General features: G+C 40.9%; 2 protein-coding genes across 7 annotated transcripts in view; one reads left to right on the forward strand and one right to left on the reverse strand.

Moving 5' to 3' along the window:
* Positions 1 to 12,398, forward strand: part of LOC143209024 (uncharacterized) — a 20,688-nt gene extending 8,290 nt beyond the window's left edge. For 2 of the 3 annotated variants that reach the window (XM_076424181.1, XM_076424365.1), the window contains one exon: positions 99 to 12,398. In XM_076424181.1, the coding sequence (XP_076280296.1) occupies positions 99 to 351 (253 nt within the window). In that variant the 3' untranslated portion in view covers positions 352 to 12,398. The remainder of the gene's footprint in view (positions 1 to 98) is intronic. The other variant, XM_076424274.1, reaches the window with a different exon arrangement.
* Positions 7,366 to 22,298, reverse strand: part of LOC143208675 (uncharacterized) — a 21,178-nt gene continuing 6,245 nt past the window's right edge. For all 4 annotated transcript variants that reach the window (XM_076423597.1, XM_076423329.1, XM_076423416.1 and 1 more), the window contains one exon: positions 7,366 to 22,145. In XM_076423597.1, coding sequence (XP_076279712.1) covers positions 20,438 to 22,145 — 1,708 coding nt within the window. In that variant the 3' untranslated portion in view covers positions 7,366 to 20,437. The remainder of the gene's footprint in view (positions 22,146 to 22,298) is intronic.

Here is a 22,298-nt window from a genome sequence, read left to right on the forward strand (position 1 = left end):
TATTAAGTAAACAAAATTGTATTAAAATTTACGAGGTACAAGAATGTTATTAAATATACTGTTTTCATTAACCATTCGTCGCGCATTCGTTCATGCAGACTGGGAGGCAGAGCAGTGGCGACGACGCTACGACCCCGCAGCGGGAAGGAGTACTACAAGATAGACAGAAGCATTCTCGTCGAACAAGGAAGAACCACGTTGACCACGCCGGCCGCGAATTACGCGAACATCACGCCGGTGCTCGAGAAAAGCGAGTCTCCGTCGCCTGGGTACATGAGCAGCTCGCCGTTCGAGCAACCGCAACCGACCCGCGAACACTTTTTGTTCCCCGACGTAAGTAGTACCGGTTGATGGGACATCAACGTGGACCGCGTGCACGGCCGCCGTGGGTCTCACGTGTCTTGGTTGACTTCTTTCCAGGAAGCTTGAATACACGGCAAACATTGTTTGGGAAGAGAGCGGAAAACTTCAAGTTCCTAGGAATTCCAAACAAAACCACAGCGAGAGTGTTCTCTCGCGTGTCTAGAGATGATCGAATCGGGGCATCGTGACCGTTTACACTATACGCGGATATCTAGCGTATCAGAAGGCAACCATGCATTCCAAACAGATGCATTTATTCAGCTCGCAACATATATAAATATATATATATATATATACACATTATATTATGTGCAGGCTGTTTCAGCTGACTAGAGCATCTCAAGTATCTCTTATTGCCGACAATAGGCAAAAATGTCGGAGGAAAATGCGAGGCCAAACATTGTAGGAAGAAATTTTAGTAAAATTACTTTAATGGAGGTAGTTTCAATCCTTGACACGTGTTGTCAAGATAACTAAGGGTACATCGAAACACAGCCTCCCTTAATGTACACGTTTGCTAAAATTCTTCCGCAGGTGTCATGTGTTTTGAGATTTCAAAGTAATTAATGTTTTCTTTAATGGGACTGTGTAGTTTTGTTATTATCAAGCGACAGCCAAGGTCAAGGAGAATGATCATGATCTCTCTGCGTTGATCTTGGGTATCTGTTCCTCGGAAATGGTTTTTTTCCTCTGATACTTGTTTCTATTGTTGACATGTATATAATAAGATGTTTGAGGTGCTCGAGTTGGACGGGACAGATTGCATATACGCGCGTCATTCCGTCAGACTGAGGACACGATCTTAAACGGTCCAAGATCCGCATTGGGAACCATATTGAGCTATACACGTAGTCGTCTCTCGAACTTTCTTTCATATCTGTCGCAGGCGAAGTCTTCTTCTCGGACGCAGGATACACATTCGAATCCGCACAATCGAACAGAACCTGAGACCGCTCGAGGACAATTTTCGTCTGGGTGGGCGGGCGGCGAGTCAAAGTCTAGGTTCTAGCGTATAGTCGAAATGAAGTCAATAATCGAAACACTTCCTACAACGACTCAAACAATTTCTAAAATGTGCTCAATAAGAAAGAAACTGTAATAGTTTGTATAGTAAGAAAATCCTGCCCTAGGATAAAACAAAAGAGAGGTGAAAAGATAGAGAGGGAGAGAGGGAAGGTGTGTGTGTGAGAGAGAGAGAGAGGAGCAAAGAAGCGAAAGAAGCGTGTGCATCGTGCACTCTTTGTACGAGTATATATCGTTTTTTGGATATGTTTTATTTTATATGAGTATACTTCTAAAAAAACAAACTCTAGGGTACTGTACAGCGGGGTTTAGGGAATGCAATTCGCGGCTCTGTGTTTATATACATGTACTGTCTGACACGAGACATCATTCTATTTGCATTCTGACCGAACAGAAAGAGAGAAACGGGAAAGAAACGATGAAGAAGAGATCGAAAGAGACGCTAATGAAAGTAGTCAGTTGCAAAGCATTCACAGGGTTTTTCAAACTTACTAGTTATTTTCTAAAGGCTAAGGTGTAACGTAATATAGCCGTCAATGGTCTTCTTTCTAACGAGATTTATATGGTGGATATTGTAGAGTCTCTGGGCAATCAAAGATGGCACTATGTATAGATTATAAAGAACAAAAAATAATAAGAGTATCTCTAAGTAAGTCCTAAGGAACACGCGACACAAAACGCAAAAAAATGAGAAAAGGAACGGTGTAAAGCTCGTGTGTTATTTTTATTGGATTTTTACGGAAAAAACGGTACTTTCTCGATTATCTATGATTTTCCTATTAGATTTACATAGATCACGCAACGAATTAGTTGTTAGCAGCGCGACAAAGGCAATATTAAGTTCCCGTGTGTTCTTTCGTGTAATTGATATGCGTAGGCGTTCGGGTCTCGAACGAGAATATTTTTTAATTACGTACTTAAGGATATCTACGATTGTTTCCCTGCGCGAAGAACCTATATGTTTATGAAATTCTTTACCAAAAAGAAACGTGGGAGAGACAGAGAGAAAGCGGGAGAGTGAGAGAGAGAGAGAAAGAGAGAAAAGAAACGAGAAGAGGGAAGAAGCGAAACATAATACAAAAAGGGGAAAGAAAAGTAATATTTATTTTTACTTCGACGGTGCAGGATGGATCTTTTTGATAATAAACTATTTATAAACGTAGGCGATTAAGGGGTAAGCGAACGACTAGGTGATCGTACCGGGCGATCGAGTATAGTTTAGGCCTGTTTCACGTGTCTGCACAGCTTCGAAACTTTTCTTTGAGGAGGCGAAAGCGATCACAATACATCCTGCACAGAGATGGGGTAAAGCATCGTTTTACCGAAACACTTTCGGTAGGCATAATAACGTAAGGATGCGTTTTTGTTTTACTTAAATTGCAAAGATACAAAGAACGCCCATTATTTGTATAGGAAAAAGTTGTTCAGAATGTCGAGAGATGTACAATATATTTCAATTTCATCAAAATCCGTGAGGAAGTGTCGTTCCGACAAGTTTACCCAAGGCCGGAACAGATATCAAGTGATTCTTCGTGCTCAGTTCGGCGTTAAGTAATGCCGTAATCATTTTCGCTCATTGAACTGTATCCCATCTCTGGCTGGAGGGTGCAAAACCGGCCGCGAATCTTCTCTCTGTGCGTGTACAATTCGTTTGCTCTTTTGTCTGGACGCCATGGTCCGCCGGGATCTAACCAGTCGTGTAATATCGTTCGCGAATTAATCTTTGCACCGCGGATAATCGAGTTTTCTGCAACGCGCGTCGACGCGGTCGACGATACACAAGCGCAGTGATACTGAACGCAATAAATAGCAATGCTAGGGGATTATATGCTGATATTAAAGAGGAGGGGGGGCAGAGGGGAAGAGATTCAGAGGAGAAAGCGAGATAGAGAGAGAGAACGTCGAGAGATAGAGAGTGAAATGAAAGAACTAATCGATATATCGAACGTTTTTCGCATTTGTGAGATATATTAAAAGCAGATTGTTCTGTGTGTTTCATATATATTATGCTCCACAGAGTGGATAATCAAATCAGTATTCAGAATCAAAAAGATCAACGGGAACGAGAGCGTTTTCGCTGTTCCGTGTATACACACGGGGTTCATTAACCGTGTACAGTTAGCCGAGAATCGTTTGCTCGTTACTATAATACAGCTGGCGTGGCTGGAAACCGAATATCTATAATACTTGTACAGCATACGCAGGACGTTCGATCGTCGAGGTTTTAGCGACTTTGTTATCGGCTCGAGAGTTACTTCGTAGTTCAATACAATTCGTGAACGTGGCAACGACGCTTGTAAATCAAAGTAGCCGAATAAGATTACAAAATGATATTTAATATTGAATTTATTTATTGGTCGAATCCAATCAGATTAACTTCTCGCAATAGTAAAATAAGACATTCTTCGTGACTGTTTCGTCAATGTATTTACACACACGTGTACACTACTGTACACGTGTATTCCGCGTATTTACACGTACTTCGGTGCGTGTCATTTTAAGTGCACTGGTACCGCATTTTAATTTGCATCGATCTTTAGGATACAGTTACTAATTTTCGAAAGCAGAACATGGGTATATAAAATAGATACAAAAATTAATTTGAAAACCACTCCCATAGAGAAGAATCTGATATGTTCTAATGTTCCGATAATAAACGACTTCTCTTCGGATAACAATATTCTTAGCTGTTGGATAACACCATTCCGGAGCAACTGCTGTTGCTGATATGTTTAAATATTTTCTTGCCGGCTCTACAATTCTCAGATGTTTAATCCTCCGCATCTTAAATGTCTGATTAAAGGTTCGAACTTCAACTCCATTATTATTTAGCTTGTTATTCGGTTGTACTACATAGAAATTTAAACGTGCTTGCATTGTACGGCCAGAAAAATGTGAGATGCAATATGCATGGTTCAGAAAGTAATATAATCACGAATAACATCAACGACATAAATCAATATCGAAGCTCTAAAAATTATGCAAATTAAAATGAGTATGCATTAATGCGCGTGTATTTAAATGCGTGCGTACCTGTGTGCTTAAAATGATACGCACTAAAGTACGTGTATGTATATACACGTTCAAAACCACGATCTCCACTACAAACTGTTTGTCATTTTCACGGAGGGTTGGTTATACAGGATTAGAAAGCTGAACAGGCGACGGATCGCTCGATAGGAACCTAAGTACTTAATTTACCCCTTCGAAACGAGTAATGTCTGTATACCAAAGAGGAAATACTCGAGGAAGAGAGAGAGAGAGCTAGATAGAATAGATAGATAGAGAGAGAGAGCAACGGCAGAGATATTATAGACGATCAAATCGAATATCGGTTGGACCGCCTTGTACAAGAATATTTCGTCCTGGACCCCGGGGGTGCGTTCTCGTCCGTTAATCGAACAACTATTGCTTCAGCAATGCCACGCTTATCCATTTTCCCACCATGCTCTGTTCGTTCAGCCAGCTAGCCATCAACTGGTCCGGTTACGTGCACAGTGCTAACTTTCGCATACACGGATACGGTACAGGGGGTTGCGTACACACCAGTCGGTTGACGGCTCCGCGCGAATCGTAAAAGTATTAAAGTAGTATTATCACAAGACTGAACAAAAAAAAGGGAGAGAGAGAACGAAGAGGGGATAAGAAACTCGAATAATAGTTGCTTCGTGGTCGAAATCAAGTAGGAGAGTGTCTAAAAAAAAACTACGGGGATCCGAAAACCATTTGAACGATGCATTTCCGCATTTTCTCGAAAAATCGTCGATATTCAAACTGTTCTAACTTCGGCAAATGAAATCGTACGATAGTAAATCTGTCTACGTTTTAAAGCTTGAAGCGTCTACTTTCACAGTAGAGTTACAAACGAAATGTTTACACGATGTACCGGGTGGGAAACCGAAGACATGCTCGGAAATACTGAAAATCGGAAGGGTTTCTGAAAACAGTGGAACATTTTTTATTAGGTTGAATCCATCACGGATCTGAAGATTGGAGCTTCATTTTTGCAATGATCTCCTTCAACTACGTGTACGCTTGTTTTTGGGTTATTTTACCGATCTTCAAACACGAAAGGTGTATCATATCATTACAATGACACAAGATACACCATAAGGGTTTTAAGGGTTTTAAGGTAAATAGCTATTTTACTCAAATCGAGTTTACATTTATTGAAAAATAAAAACACACGATCTTTCGGGAAAATTTACCTACAAATAATAATGGAACAGTACAACTTATTTCGGGAAAACTGTGCCAAATTGACACGAGGGACGGATAAGGTTTAACCCGAGCTCAGATTTGTTGTTGCGCGACTCTTTTGTACGAAATTATAACAATGTGAACATCGACTCAGCGTTTGAATGGTTTCCGGAGCCACCGTGAACTGTATAATTGTCGTCTCGCTCGCGAGACCCGCTTCGGTTCCCCAGCATCCCTCTATTCTTTTCGGGATCGGGAAAAAACGGTCCTTTCGTTTCTGTCATTTCACATTCCTTGCGCCGCGTGTCTTCCGTCGACGTCTCGCGGCAGGAAAGCCGACCGGAAAGTAGGATTGCCCCGTGGGGCACCGCCCTGGCCCCGATCGTAGGCCACGCCCGTTTCTCGAGCGGTCCGCTCGGAATTGTCGAGCGCCGAGATCGTTGCTTTTCGCTTTCTCGATGCCAAACTCGCGACGATCGAGAGCTCGACGAGACTCTTCCTCCTCCCGTTGCCCCATGGGGCAGTCCGAGCTTCGGCCCGGGGCCAAATTCTCGCGGACGCGACCAAGGAGACACCGGTACCGAGGCAAGGCCCTTGGAATGTATCGAGTAAACTTGCGTAGAAACGTAGCGTTAAGTCGAAATACGCGGTGGCATGTTGACTTAACTTAACTTAACTTAGCTTAACTTTAACATAACTTAACACTAAATGTACCATTCCGTTCTTATTTTACAATTATCGGAACGACGAGGACGTTCGACGAGTACGATCTCGTCATTTTTTGAAGGCGATATCTGCCCATAATTATGAAAGTGGTCTAAGTGAAAATTGAAAAGGAAAATAAGTTTATCAGTTATTTCACATGACATTATTTTAAACGAAATTAATCCAATGTTATTTTCACGATATCGTCAAAAATGAATCGTTAAACAGTGCTTGTTATTTCAACATTTATATGGAATTCGTTCAGTGTTACATAATATATTTTTCCTTGAAATATCTCGAAACAAGAATTATATGACTTGGACCACTTTCATAATTACGGGCACATGTAATGGGTATCGTTCGGGCATAGTACTCGGGGTACGTTTAGTGTTGAATCGGTCTATGGGCGTGGCTTCTGCGCTCCACGCCGTTAGATCGTAATTTATTCCGTTGGGATGATGTAATCTTAAGGTAAAAAGCCGACATTGTACCCCATAATTTCTCGCGTAAATCTATCGTATACATCGGAGGGAGGACGATACAGAGTTGTCTCTCGTGGTTCGAAAGCGACTACAGGTGAACAGCCTCTCGACGATTCCCAGTCGAAATGAGAAACCGGTCTTACGAGGTATCCGTTTTTCATTCGCGTGGGCGCGCGCACGCGGTCACTGGGGATCGGCTCTATAAACACATGCTAGTCAAAAGTTAAGTACTACCGTAGCGATAATATATTTTTACTGTAAAGGGGACTGCTGCGCACTGGCCGGCAGCTGAGCACACGACGCTCCGATCTTTGTTCAGAGGAGAAACAGTGCACATAGAATTGTTACTTCGACGAGCTACGGCTCCGAAGCTTAGATAGATCTGTAACGTATGAACTGTTCCAGGTGATGCTGGTCGAGTCCTCGGAGGTCTCTGCTCAGTTCCATTTTCTTCTGAGAATTTCGTTGCTACAAAATTGGTTTTTTCGTATGCTGTTAACGCTAAACGTACCGAACATTAAAAGCGATTAACACGTTTCAGTTTGCAAAAATGACGAGGCTCTATTTATTCAGATTTTCTGCAATTTTTACAACATGTGCTTGGATACAGAATTGTATCGAATCAATTTCCACGTAAGCAACTTCATAATTTCAACAATTATGAAATAAAAAATATAAAACCGGTCATCCGAACGGTCAAAATGACCGGTTCCAGGTTTTTTATTTTACAATTAGAAAAGTAATAAAAGTGATTTCATAAGAAACGATTGTATAGATATCTTTAGTAGTGCATAAAGTCTAAATAAAATCAATCTTGTCATTTTTATAAGGGAACACGTACCAGGTACTTTTGAAGCTTGGTAGGTTTAGTGTTAAACTACCTTTAATTTCGAATAAAATTCTATTTTTCTGTCATCGATATATTTAACCATTAGAGAAAATATAGACGCATAATGGATATCAATTTCCTCTCTTTTCTAGAGACTTTACACGACGAAGAGGTAACCGCTGAAACTGTAGAATAAACCACAGTTTCATGAAAAAATTTTGTCAAAATTTCGAGACTTTCAAAGAATGGATCTACTCATAAGGGACGTGTAAGGGTTAAACAAGATCCACAGATCAAGTATACAATTTCATACGTTACAGTTGGGTTTCCGCTGCCGGCCGAAAGTTTCTATGGTTCTGTCTATTTGTCTGAATCTTATTGGAGATCGACAAAGGCAGACGAAAATTTTCGGCCAGCAGCGAGCGTGTAGATCTCATCCACTCATCGTTCGCAGTTGTAATCCCTCCACTGGTTTAAGGACATTAAGGAAGAATGGAATTGGCCAAGCTCGGAGCCCCGTGTGCCAGCTTCCGGGCCGCGGAACAACCATATCTAAGAATTTACTAACGATATACACGATTACGAATAGCGAGTAACGTTTCCCGAGGGTATTATATATTGTATATACACGGGGCGAGTCGACTAAGACAATTCACCTGGACAGCCTCCCACAATTTTCGAACTAGAAAGAAAGTTCTCGCGGTACATATACATATAAATGCTGATGATACAACATTTGATCTTTCATTGCACTTTAAATATTGTTTTCTGTACTTGTATTCTTCTGCTCTGCTACCAGAGAATTAATATAATATATCAGAGACCTCAACACGTTTCCAATGTAATCAAAGATAGTCCAATTAATCTCATACACTTTACTATGTATTGCCGTAATACACAGCTTAATATTCTGAGACTTCACGACTGTCATCAGTGTTGGGCAAATTTCAATCTAAATAATAAATAAACGTGTGATTTTAATTGCAAATAATAACGAAGCTTTTTATTTAAATAAAAGTAATTTAAATAATTCCAGAAGTGATCTATTTATTATTTCTTCTTATTTGCAAATAAAAGATTATTTATTATTTGGATTGAGGTGGAGATCAAATAAATAGTTTCTGGTCCACTCTGATTTTTTGTATTTTGTATATACAATTACACATTATTATTTTGAATAATTCATTCAGACTTGCTCAAATAATAAATAAAATTATTTTTGCTTTTCATTTGAATATTCAAATAACAGATAACTTGTTATTTAAATTTCTATTTATTTAAATATTGCCCAACACTGACTGTTATCTATGAAATTATTTGAATATTTTGTGAAGGAGATGTACTATATCCAATAAAACATTTTAACGGTGAGGGTAGGCTGTAAAAAAAAAATGGGCGAACATGTTAGCTTGTTTTATTAATTTTAAAGATCGTTCCCCAGCTGGAAAATTGTGGGAGCCGTCCGGTCGATTTGTTTCGGGCGACTCGGCCAGCGTATGTGCATGAGAAAATATATATACATATACATATACACGCTCTCGCGTTCTAATTTCTGTACATAGTCGGTGTGTGGCATTAGGCGTAACCGAGGTGTTTCTTTATTTTTAGCGATTCCGAAAGAACCGCCGTCGGGCACGATTTTTACCTGTACATACGCGAAGAAAAACGGGGGCAGGGGTATTTCGGGGGGGTTGGGGGGTGCACTCTAAAAACGGTGCGATGAAATGCGCTCGAATCGTCTTCGGGGCCATTATCGCTCCCGCGATTGATTCCGGGCGTTGTAATCGTCGCGCGATCATTGTTTAATCGCGCACGAGTCCGTCGTCGTCGTCGTCGTCGTCGGAGATTATCCGCGCGATACCAGCAATCTTGAAAACGCTTTACTTGCACACAGACACGAAAACGTTCGACGTACGATGTCTGTCTGTCTGTCTGTCGAGAGAGAGACAACCGGAACGGAAGCGAAATTCGCTTAAACGTCGGGCCGGTTCTATATGCAGACACTTTGCATTCTCGATTCGGAGAGAGGAGACTGCGAATCGCATTTGCACGCGAGCAATACGCTCCGTGGGATCGATGCTGATGGATTAAACGAGGATCGGTCTAAATGGAACTGCTGTGTAAGGAAACGTTGAATATTCTTCTGGTCCGTCGTCCTTCCTCGCTTAGGAAAATATTAAAGTCGTCCTGTAAGTCGTGTCGTTCCACGTCGCGTACGTTCATTTCAGAAAATGTGCATTCGAGCCATTCGGAACAATATTTTCTGTAAACATAGAGATACCTCCGATGGTTTATTATGAGTAGACTGCGGATCTTTATGCAAAATAAAAAATGTCTGTACTGATTGCAAGACGCAGAAGCCAAATAAAAATTTCTTTCTTCTTTTAATTAGCTGATTAAGCTGAAGCCAATACGCTGATGTCTGTAAATCTTTTTATTATGCTCACTGCTTTAAATTGTGCTTGCCCATTTTTGTCATAAATCCATAAAATCCGCTGTCTAATTATGAGTAATTTTACCGTTTGTACTCGGAGCTATTTTAACTCGAACATTCTTTTTAGTTAAATCGTTCTCCAAGTTTAACACTAAACCTACCGAGCACTAAAAGCGTTTAATATGTTTCAGCTCATAAAAATGATGAGGCTCTGTTTATTTACATTCCGTGCAATTTTTATCGCAATATGTGCTTGGGTAAAGAAATTTATCGAGTCAATTTCCATGTAAGCAACTTCATAATTTCAATAATTGTAATATGAAATATTTTTCTTTCATATTTTACATTTTTATACAATGTATATATAATTTTATATCATTTCTTTTATATTTTATATTTAAAACCGGTCATTTGACCGGCAGTGCTAGGTTTAGTGTTAAAAACAATGTTATGAACGCTTGATCGAAATCGAATGAAATGCTTCGTTCCGAGGACCAATGATTAAAAGCAAATGTTATTGTTTTACACTTGGAGTGTCGCGGATAATGAAAGGACACACGACTTGTGGGACGATCTAAAGTCTAAAGTGTATCCACCTTGATCTCGGCCTTTTAAAGTCTGCGTGAAAAGACGATGGAACTTCTGGGTACGACCCTAATACCTTCCGCCACTAATTATACCGAGCAGTGCGCTTTACGGGTACGTCGGGAGGTTGTTAATAGGTCTCGCCGATCCAAATCCAGCGATACTCTGTTTAAACGGCAGCATCGAGCCCCGGAGCCTCTTCATGTACATACCATTCCCATAGACAGTCTGTTGATCATGTGTACTTAAAGGATCGCTCTCGTACAAGAGCCATTCCGAGCGAATAAACGTTCCGCTCGGTCTGATGAACGCCTGTGCCATCTTCCCTCGGCTGAGACCGATCTTGAAGAACGGCACCCGTGTCAAACTGTGAACGCGTACACTCGACGATAACGGCGAACTATCACCGAAGATAGAGCAAAGGAATGTTTCCAAATTCAAGTCCAAATAGAGTTCTAAATCAAAGGAAAAATAATGGGAAGCCATTTCATAGATTGTTCGACAGTCAATTTTATGGAGTTCTTGGGAGAACTTTATTTAACACTAAACCTACCGAGCATTCAAAGTCGCTGGTATATGTTGTCTTATAAATAGACAGCGGATTTTATGCGTTTACGACAAAAATGAGTAGCTGTAATTTGAGACAGTAAAGTGATTAGAAGAATTTAAAAATATTGTTGTGTATCAGTTTCCATCAATTCGACATATTAAGAAAGAAAATAAATGTCTATTCCTCTGCAGTTGGTTGCAATTCAGGTAGAAAATCTTTATTTTGCATAGAGATCCGCTGCCTACTTATAAAAATAAAAAGAACAAACCCGTTTAGATTTTGCGCGATTTTTAATATATTATTATATGCTCGAATAAAGAAATCCAATGAAAGTATTTCAATAATCGTGAAATGATATATGTATCTGGAAACTGGTAGATTTAGTGTTAAGGTGACTGTATAAAAGTTCGTTTCGGGACTGGACACAGAGTGATTTTTTATGTTGCTATGCGTTACCTTGCTGCGCATTCCTCGGGCCGTGTCGTTATCCTCGGGTGTTAACGCGAGGATGAATTCCATTGGACGATAAGGGCATACCGAAGGGAGAAGAGGAACAAGAAAAAGCGTCTCGTGATCCGCTCTCCGGAATTCTCACTTTGACAATCCGTTCTCGAGAAGCAAAACAAGATAGAGAGATTCGGTTCAGGCTGTCGAACAGCTGCCGTGCGCTCGTTCTTGTTCCGCACCAGGGAAATCAAACCAGAACGAACAGAAAAAAAAAATATCGAGATGCTATTTAGATGAAATTCTATAAATATAATATATGTAGGAATATATTGTCCGTCGTACGAAACAGAAACCGTTTATTTTCGAAATTCCAATCGCGCTTGGAAATTATCGCGTACCGATATACGTTTCGTCGACGAGAGGAGGATCGCCGAAAAACTGTCCGTGACGAGTTCGTCATTTTCGTCGCGATCGCTCGTTGCTTTTGGAACGCATTTCATCGGATACAGAAAATGGAGACAAAGAGTAAAAGAGAGAGAGAGAGAGATCACAGATCCGATCCGGTTACAAATTGGTAACGAAAAGCGTTTCTGGTTCATTTTCTTTCGGGTAATCGAAGTGTAATGGGGTGCGTGTGAATGAGCGAGGATGATTCGAAATCGGAGAAATCATTATTATGTACGTTCGTAATTAAATTATAAAAGGAACTCATACACAGTTTGTAGCGACTCGAGTCACTGATTTATTAAGAAAGTAGAAGAAATAAAAAGTTCAAAAATACACCCTGCGTCATTCTTCGAACCTACCCTCTTCGACCAGCATTCGGCAACCTCTGCCGTCATTCCACCAAATCGACGATTTTTAATTGGAACACAGTCAGTGTCGCAACTATCGAGAAGAATATTAGGATTGCCAATTTAACGTCGATTTAGGTAAGTACTCTGTCCCATAATAATAGCAGCAAGTGAATATTTAAAGTTATTTCTGAAAGGTATTAGTAATTATTTTATTGTATCATTAGAACCTGATTCAGTGACTTTTGGACTGTATATCACTGGAAAGCTCTGAATTTACGATTAATTTGATGCTCCCTCTGTCCCATAATGATAGTAGCAAGTGAATATTTAAACGGGAATTATATTATACATATATTATGTTGTAGCGCAAAATTGCAAAGCCTTCAATCAAAATCAATGTTTCATTTAGGTTAATCTAATTATTACGAATTATAACTATTTTTCTAATTTCATCCGCTGATCGAAATCAATTTGTTTTATTTCAGTTGAATATCAACCCATTGTAAAAGTAAGATGAACTAGACTTGACATGACTGTACTATTTGTCTTATGACTGTTATTCACTGAATATATTTTATAATAAAAGATTTATAATAACAATTTAAGCTCGTTTAATCATTTCAAAAGAAGATAAACAGAGTTTTACTACGATTTTGGCTTAAGGTGCCAATCATTGTAGAGTTTACCCTACTTGTAATTTATTGTTTAATGTAATCTAGTTTTTTGATAATAAACGTTGCGTACTATATATTTATTTTCTTTTGCTATTATTATTATGGGACAGAGGGAGTATTTATTACGTTGTTGTGCATTCTACTGCAACGAAAACTTCTTTATGCACGCTTAAAAAAGGAAATATTTTGCGAATTCCGTTTAAGGGTTGAAATTGCGAGGTCCTGTAAAAAAGATGGTGCTCGGCGCTTCGTGTTAGACGACCAATGAAAACGTCGTGTTGCGTAACAAAAAAAGTTCGATTTATTGTTCGTAACGTATATTAAAACAGATGTATAATATAATATCGACAGAGCCAATAAAATCTACGACCGCGCGGCGCTCGTTTTCTTTCCTCGTCTTGTACGCACGTGTGTATAATATAATATATATATATATATATATATATACTCTCTTCACATTTAACTATATTTTTATTACAGATATACCTCACAAAAATACAATTCTTTCTTTTGTCTCTTTGTTTTGTAACGTTCTTTAATTCTTTACGGGAGCAGCGTGTGAGTAATAAAAATATCGTTTCTCGACGAAATTTTCTTCTTCTTCTCCTCCTCTCTTCATCTCTCTTCGTTCGCCGTGTGCAACGTGAACGTTCACCTCGTTGTGAGTTAATTCTCTATTCTTTCGTATTTTTTCGAATTCTGTGTGTTCGTCATCCTCTTGCTCGAAGAAAATGATTTTCCGCGTTTCGGAGCCACGCCGAAGAAAATATTCCTCTCCGTGAACTATGCTCGCGTATCCACGTGCAACGGTGTCGGATAACAGCGCTCTCTTCTCTAAACGAAGAACAACGCGCGTAACGTTGTTTTAACAATCGCGTAGAATGCTCGTTTACGGAGGCGTACGTATGTTTCTACGGTGTGTGCGTGTGAATGTGTCTCTGTTTTCTGTAGTGTGTGTGTGTGTGTTCATGCAAAGTCGCTCCGCGTTACTTTCTGGCACAAAAGTTACTAATTACCGTACCGTAGGTAGATCTGTACAAAAATAAATAGCAGCATTTTAAGCGGTACGTTTTTTTTTGGCGGAGAAAACATTCGTCGAATCGTTCCACCGCGTCTACGAATTTTCCTGTCGTATTATCTGTAAGATGAAATGTAATTCTAAACTGTGAATCTTTATGAATTAGTGCGATAAATGAAACGCGAAAATCTGGAGACATCCGAAGACTCGGAGAATATCATTCAGACCATTTTCGACTGATTCAAATGATTAACTTGACTTGGACTAAGATCAGCAATCTAATAATCACGAACATTAGATTTCTATTAGACTGTGGATTTTTTATGTACTTGCGACTAGAAGCGACAACCAAATAATTTGTTCGTCTACGAATAAAATTGCGATTGTTCTTTAAAGTCTGTGAATCGTAGACACGGAACTCGCTTCGGATAAAACGGCCATTTTACCCACCGGAAAATACAATTACGTGCTCCGTTTTGTTCGCCAAAACTACGAAAAGAAATTCGCATTGTTTGTGGAACAATCCGACGCTTTTCCCGAGTCTGTGTACGCGTGTATAATACGTTTGGTGTCTGTGTGTGTGTGTGTCGGTGTGTGTTCGTGTGTTTCCTTAATCCTCCTACGATTCTTCGATTATTTTGGCCTGCCTTTCTTCAAATGCTGTGACGTTCTACTGCCCCTAGTTGCATATTCAACAAGTTTTCTCAGTTTCGTTAAACGTTAAACTCTTTTTTCTCTGTTTACGTATATGTATATGCGCGTGTACGTATAGATATTGTATAATATAGATCTATGGTATGGTATAGTATACTCTAAGATTCTCTATAAAAAATTAAGTTTGCTCGCGATCGGCGGTGTCGGATAACGATTTTCAATTCTTTGCTCGGGGAATCGCGATACTGCATTTACAATAAGACGCGTTTAAACGAAGCCTCGATTTCTATGGGTTTTATTTGCAAAATTTCACCGATTTGGAAAATCGCTTGCAAATTTCGATGCGTATTAGGCTCCAATTTCTATGGGTTTTATTAAAAAATGCCCGCAAATATGATTAATAAATTTCTGCGTGCATTACTCTCGTGAAATATCGTTCCGTAATTTCGATTCTCTTGAAGACTCACAAGTAAGGCCGCAGTCGCCATAAGGCGTATTAGGCTCCAATTTCTATGGGTTTTACGTGGAAATTCCCGGAAATTTAATTAGCAGATCTCGGGGAATAGGATTATCTGTTTGGAGACCCACAAGCAAGTCTCCATTCGCCATAAGGCGCATCAGGTTCTCAATATTAGGTCTCGATTTCTATGGGTCTGCATTTGAAAATATCACTGATCACAAATTTGATGAATAGACTCACTTGTTCGAGGTCTCGCGATTATGTTGCGCTTGGAGAGCATAAATGCGGGCCTGCTCGCGATGTTGGGTAACAGATTCGCGATCCCCATGAATCGTATACGACCGACGCCGCCCTAAAGTCTCCTATAAAAATAACAGAAGAAGCTTCTCCGCTATGCTACGTGAAAACGGTAGCTGTACGAGGCCACGTTGCAACGGAATAATCAACGATCGATCGTTGGATCGCTCCTCTTCTCTACGATCTAAGCGTAATGTGTTATCTATCGTTGCTCCCACTTGCGTTTAAACACCATAACACCCAGCGTGTCGTTATTAACGTTACAGTCTGTTAGGCGGACAGAAAAATACTCGAAATCTTCCCGATAGGTATTAAACGATTTCGTTGTCGACAGAGTGTTCCTACGGTTCCAGATAGATGATCCTAAGCAGATATATAGTTTGTGGACGATACACCAGCAGGTTGAACCAGCGAACGCAACCACACATGCCACGATATTCGAATACAAATGGGAGCGAGCCGATCAGCTCAGCAGCTTGTGCAAGAAAGGGTCTCTCGTTCGAGGATTCAACTCATTAGAATTCGTTACGTCTACCGCGGATCTATCGATCGACGACCGTTCGAATGCTTTACAAACGATCCTTGCGCGTCGATCCCGTAAACCATGTCGCTCTGCGAGGCGAGTTTGTCGCACTGAAAAATGCAGCTCGCGACTCGATCGCTTTTCAAACGGTTTCCTAATCGTTCTTGTCCTTCTCACACTTTAATCGGACGAATACCACAAGTAGTAAATCGACTAGAAAATATATACATACAAAGGAAACATTCATACAAAAGTGATCTGTTTTTTTAGAAGACATGAGAATCTTTTTGAAAGTGTTCATCATGCTTGGTAAGTTCATGTTTGGTAAAAGAAAGAAAGCCATACTTTGTCAAGATTTCTCAAAAATATTGTTCACTTGTTCATCTGTGGTTCGTTTAATAAATACATAATATTATTTATTATTTACGATACGCGCTCGAATTACTCTTTCGAGATTCGTTGAATAAATACATGATACAAATCGTTATTTTGCGTTCAGATAATATTTTCAGCCAGAAGACGACACGATTTACGGGGCCGGCTCGGTTTCCTTTCAAAAGAACGAACGGAAGTCTACTACGGACTAATCTAATGAATCTTTACGCTCGGGCTGCCGAGCCTAGGATATTAAATATCGCAAAAATATTCGCGTCAACCGGACCGTTCTTCGATATTCGTAGCTTCGTTGATTGAGCCCATTGAAAATCTCTTCGACGGTAACGCTCTTTCCACGCGTTCAAGTCTCCGTGTGTGGGTATGTGTGTGTGAAGAATGCGTATAAGTATGTACGGTGTGTGTGTGTGTGTGTATGCGTATGTAGATAAGTGTGTAATCGTGTAGAATGGCACTTGCACTGTAAAGCTTACACGGTATTAATGTACATGGTACACGCAAGTACATAATGCCTTTAGGACTTTGTACGTTCACCTGAACCTCGTTACAAGTTAGAAATCATACATATTCTTTGGCTTCGAAGCGTCTTAACATCTTCTCTCTTTCTTTCTTGCGTACACGCTTTTTTTCCTCTTTGTTTTCGTCGTTTTTCTGTACCGTCGCCCGAAAATATATCTCTCTAGAAGCTCAATGAAAATATGATCGCGTTTGTTGCTCCATCCGTTGCATTGATATATATGTGTGTATATATATATATGTATGTATACATTCTCTCTGCTCGCGATAGACATTTTTCTCTAGATCCTCTTGGTCAGTCTCTCTCTATGATATATACACGATACATAGTAGACGATACACATCTATCTATTCTTTAATTAGATCCTGCGACACTTCCTGGATATCTCTCTTCTCCAAGTTCGAGACACAACAGTACTCTCAAACATCTGCGGCAGAGGACAGCGTGAATCTCGTTTTCTACGGTCGTCTTCTTTCTTTTGTTTTCTGAATATTTCTCTTCACGGTCGTTCTTCGTGTTCACGGGGTGATCGGGGAGTTTGAGAATCCCTAAAAGTCGTGCTCCAAAAAAAGGTTCTTTTTTTTTTTCGTTTTCCGACGGAGTTCGCTGGTTCGTCGAACGGAAAAACGGACGTTCCCTCGACACGGGTCGATGTGTTTCGTGTGATCGATTTAAAACTTACGAGTTAGGCTAGCGAGTTACATCTAAGTCGCCGATAAAACGTGAAACGGACTATGCTCCGGACTTGATTCGTTAACCTTCCAACCGGGGAAACGCTTGAACAACCGCGGCCGATTGTGCCGAGAAACCCTCTCTTCAAACTATATAATACAATATAAAATATAAACTTCGAATATATTGTTGGGTTGGCCTGAAAATCTGTTCGTACATATATCATGTGAACCCCACTGAACCGTTCAACTTTGTCCTTCAGACATTTGACGTATCTTTGAAAACAAGAAAGATATTTGAGGTGGCAACGTTAGGTGACTCAACGTGTATATTTGATTTTGCATTCAAATATATGTATTATCGCATAATAGCTACATCAAATCAAAGTAAAACAATAAAATCAAGCTGGAAGCTTTTATTCTTTAATTATCATTTTGTTCATGATAAATAAGTGTCCGGTGATTTATAGACGGGAGTGTACGTGTTGCCTATTCTACTCGAAAAGCGAGTTCTGTCATTTTGCATCGTCTTTATTTTAATATCGATTCTATCGTCGAAATTTAAGACTTTGCACGGCCAACCTAACCATTTTTCCATCGATACTTTCTGCGTGAAATGTATAAACATTTGCGACGGACGCTCGATTCGTTCGATCGAATACTTTTCGCCAGTATTGATCTTACATATTCGTGTTGATTTAGAATAATCTGATGTATCACGCGTTTACAATCGCAAAATCGGCCGGTTGGAGGGTTAAAAGGAAAAAACGCTTAAATATTGCACGCGTCTAACGAGAAGTGTTTCGCTTTAAGTTTCGCAACCTTCTACGATTACGAAACGATAAAAACGTCGACGAGTGATTCTAGTAGAAAAGAGGGGAGGGTTCAATATTTCTAATTAGTTTAAAAAAGGATAGGGAGGAGGAACGGGGTAGAACGATTGTACGAAAAGCAAAATACGAAACACACGGGCGAGTTTTAAAAAGGGACGCTTCTCGCTGGAAGGCGCGGAGAAAACCTAGCTCTGTGTTACAACTAATCCAGACTAGACCTAGAATTGGCTATTACAATACTGTGTAACCCTAGCGTCGTCTGATCTCGTGTTCGTCTCTCGATACAATAGTCTATCAGAATATATTCCGTTAGTGAATCAACAACTGCTCTTTAAACTCTATTAACAATAAGAATGTAGGAGAGAGTGGCTGAATTTGGACCAGCCTCTAGGTTGGACCTGATTTTTCAAATCACAGTCGATCGTTAGAAACACTGTAATTAACACGTCCGTTACCAACAGCTAGGCTCGTTACGTTTACTGTAAAATTCTATTAAACGTTACGTATCCTATTATAAAATCTGAAAAAAACGCCATGATGCTATGCATTGTCATATTGAATAAGAACGTGCAGGAGAATTGTCATATTGAATAAGAACGTGCAGGAGAATCGTCACATGTTTTCACTCGAAGCTCAATTATACATCTTCAACACAATTCAAGGATTTGAGCAACACATTTAGTATTTGACCAAATGTTGAGATAACAAGTACTATCTAACAGTTCATTTTTCACAATATCGTGATAATGTGATGTGGAATAACTGATAAACTCATTTTTTTTCAATTTTCACTTACACCACTTTCATAATTATGGGCACAAATAACAATACGCATAAAATTAAATTGTCCCGCATGACGGTTGGTAGCGAACGTGTTAATAAACTCTCTCAGAGTACACGATGGTTGAAACCAGGTGCTGGTCCAAATTATGCGACTCTCCCCTACATATGTATATGTATATATATATAATAATATATATAGTTCTTTTCACTCTGTTCGTAGGCCAGTATCAGATATGCAGCTATAAAATAAAGTGCAAAATAGTCTTATCTTCTTCGTCTCTTTTCATCTGTGAAACCCTTTACGAACATCGATAAAACAGTCTTCTAAACAGAAGCATACGCGCCTCGACACGTTCAACACGTTCTCGCGATGCAATCCGCGCGTCGAAGAGAGATAGAAATAGACAGACAGAGAAAGAGAGAAAGATTCTTCTATCGAATGCGGAAACTACACGCGATCGAAATAAATGTCGAGTGAAATGCGAATCACGGACGCCTGGTCGCGCGTAACAATCGATCAGAAATGCATCGCGAATAATCAATAGAAATGCTCCCCTGGAGAATATTTAGTCAGCAAAGAGAAAGAGAGTCTCTCTCCTCCACAGACCGATAGGAAAACACGTTGTTAGGCTGCCTATGAGAAGCGACGAAGAACGCAGAAGGCTCTGTGTAAAAGGCACGAGATAGCGAACCAGCTAAACAGCCCTTATGACAGTTCTCGAGTACCTCGTTAGTAGCGGAAGTCCGCGGAAACGTCTCAGAGACCGCGTGTGCAACCCTTTATCACAACCCCTTGCCATATAATATCGAGTCGGACTCGTGACGAACATTTCAAACAGAATCTGTCAATAACAATGTCATTGTTTTTCGCTTCTTTCCACTAGAAATCAATCTGTTATCAATATTTTCTGCTATGAAGTTATCGAAGACAAAGCAATTCGAATCGTTCTAGCTAAGAAGAAAATCATACGGCAAGGGGTGCCAAGGGATTTGCCTAGTTTCACCGGTTGCCTTGTAATCGAGAAACTAGCGAGACCCCTAAATATCGATGAATCCGGACAAAAACTACCTTGATTTTTTAACAAAGATCGTGTGCAGCAAAGTAAACGTAAGGGGAATGGAGGCGCCACGAGTTCCTATCCTCGATCGGATCGACGCATGCAGGAAGAATGTCCGAAAAAAAACGTTTCTGCTATCCCTTAAGACTCCCAGAATGGCACTCGATACAATTTCTCTATGTGCTCGGGGCTGGACGCCCTGGTGGCTGGTGCGGTTCTACTACGAGGTACAAAACTTCTTAAGGGTATTTTGCTAAGTCCCTGATTATGGTTCACGTCCAGGGTCGAGTACCGTCTGAAGGCTCTGCCCAGAAGTTCGCTCGGCGCGTAACTGGCCACGTCTAAGCTATGGCATTTTATGTTCAGTTTGGTCTCCTTCGATTCGGTCGGCTTCAAGCTAAAGTTCGCCGAGTGCCTCTTAGTCCTGTCCAGCGTGCACTTGGTGTGCACGAGCTTCGGCTTTTCCTTGTCCAGGATCAATGAGCTCCGTGTCATCTTGTCGTCCATGGACCGTTCCTGATTCGCGAAACCAAACCTGAGGGACCTCATCAGAGGTCCCATATCCTCGTAGTCGATGGAGGTCCTGGGATCGTTCGGTTGATTAGATCCGTTAGTCCTTTGTTTCATACTATCGTCGTAATCCATCGACGAATTCCGTTTCGGCTTTGCTTTCTCGAAGCTTGCCGAGTGCCGCTTGGTCCTGTCCAGGTTGCATTTCGATTGTAAGACCTTCGACTTGTCCTTGTCCAGGATCAATGAGCTCCGTTTCATCTTGTCGTCCATGGACCGTTCCCGATTCGCGGAATGAAACCTGAAGTACCTCGTCAGAGGTTCCATATGCTCGTAGTCGATGGAGGTCCTGGGATCGTTCGGTTGATTAGATCCGTTAGTCCTTTGTTTCATACTATCGTCGTAATCCATCGACGAATTCCGTTTCGGCTTTGCTTTCTCGAAGCTTGCCGAGTGCCGCTTGGTCCTGTCCAGGTTGCATTTCGATTGTAAGACCTTCGACTTGTCCTTGTCCAATATCAGAGAGTTCCGTTTCATTTTATCGTCCATCGACCGATCTTGATCGACGAACCCGAACCTCGACCTCATCAGAGAACCAATGTAGACCGTCGTGGTGTCCTCTTTGCCAATCTGCTGGTTCTCTTTGACGAGCCTCAGGCCATCCTCGCAGTCTATCGATGTCATCGAGTTGCTCGACTGTTGGTCTTCTCCGTTCGTCCTCCTCTTCATACAGTCCTCGTACTCCATGGACGAGTTCCGTTTCGGTCTTCCCGTTGTTTCGTCGAAGCTGATGACGCCCACGGTCCTTGATCGCCCGAATGCGAAGGATCTTCGTTTGGCCGAGTCCAGCAGATGCGGGATTTTCGAGACCCTCTGGCCCGTGGAGAACTGCGCGGGTATCCTGATGCCGGCGTCAACCAGGAACTCGTCGTCGGACAACATCACCGGTATCTCCGGCATCGAGCTACAGGGCCAACAAGAATTATATTGAGCCGCTTTGGTCAGTGCTCTTGTCAGCAGTAAATTCTGCTGGGACTTCCGCCTGTTCTCCCAACCAGAATCCAGAAATAAAGACTTGGCGTAATCGGACGAAGGGCAAGAGTGGAGATTGCTCTCCTCCTCGTAGTTGCACTCGCAGCTCTCCGGCCAGACCGTAAACGGCGGTGAGGCCAGCTTCGAGCGATTCTGCTGCATCTTTAGATAGTCGAAGCACGGCCCGGTGCCGACGGGGTTCGTGTTGCTATGCCCTAGCCTTTCCCAAGGGTATGTTAGTTGAGGTCTGTTAGGTGTAAAGCGTGCAGAACTTGACGTTAGTCTCTCGCTGGAAGTCGTTAGTAGACTAGGGAAACAGTTAATACGTTCGCAATTTTACAAGATGCATTTTTCTCATCATCCGACATTCGGTTTTTAAACATGCTTTTTCGAAACCGATCTCTCATTCGATAGAACGACTTTTGATTCGACTTATATATTTCCGGCGATCTTACACGGC

This window comes from Lasioglossum baleicum, chromosome 1 (genome assembly GCF_051020765.1).
Source record: "Lasioglossum baleicum chromosome 1, iyLasBale1, whole genome shotgun sequence".
Taxonomy (NCBI): Eukaryota; Metazoa; Arthropoda; class Insecta; order Hymenoptera; family Halictidae; genus Lasioglossum; species Lasioglossum baleicum.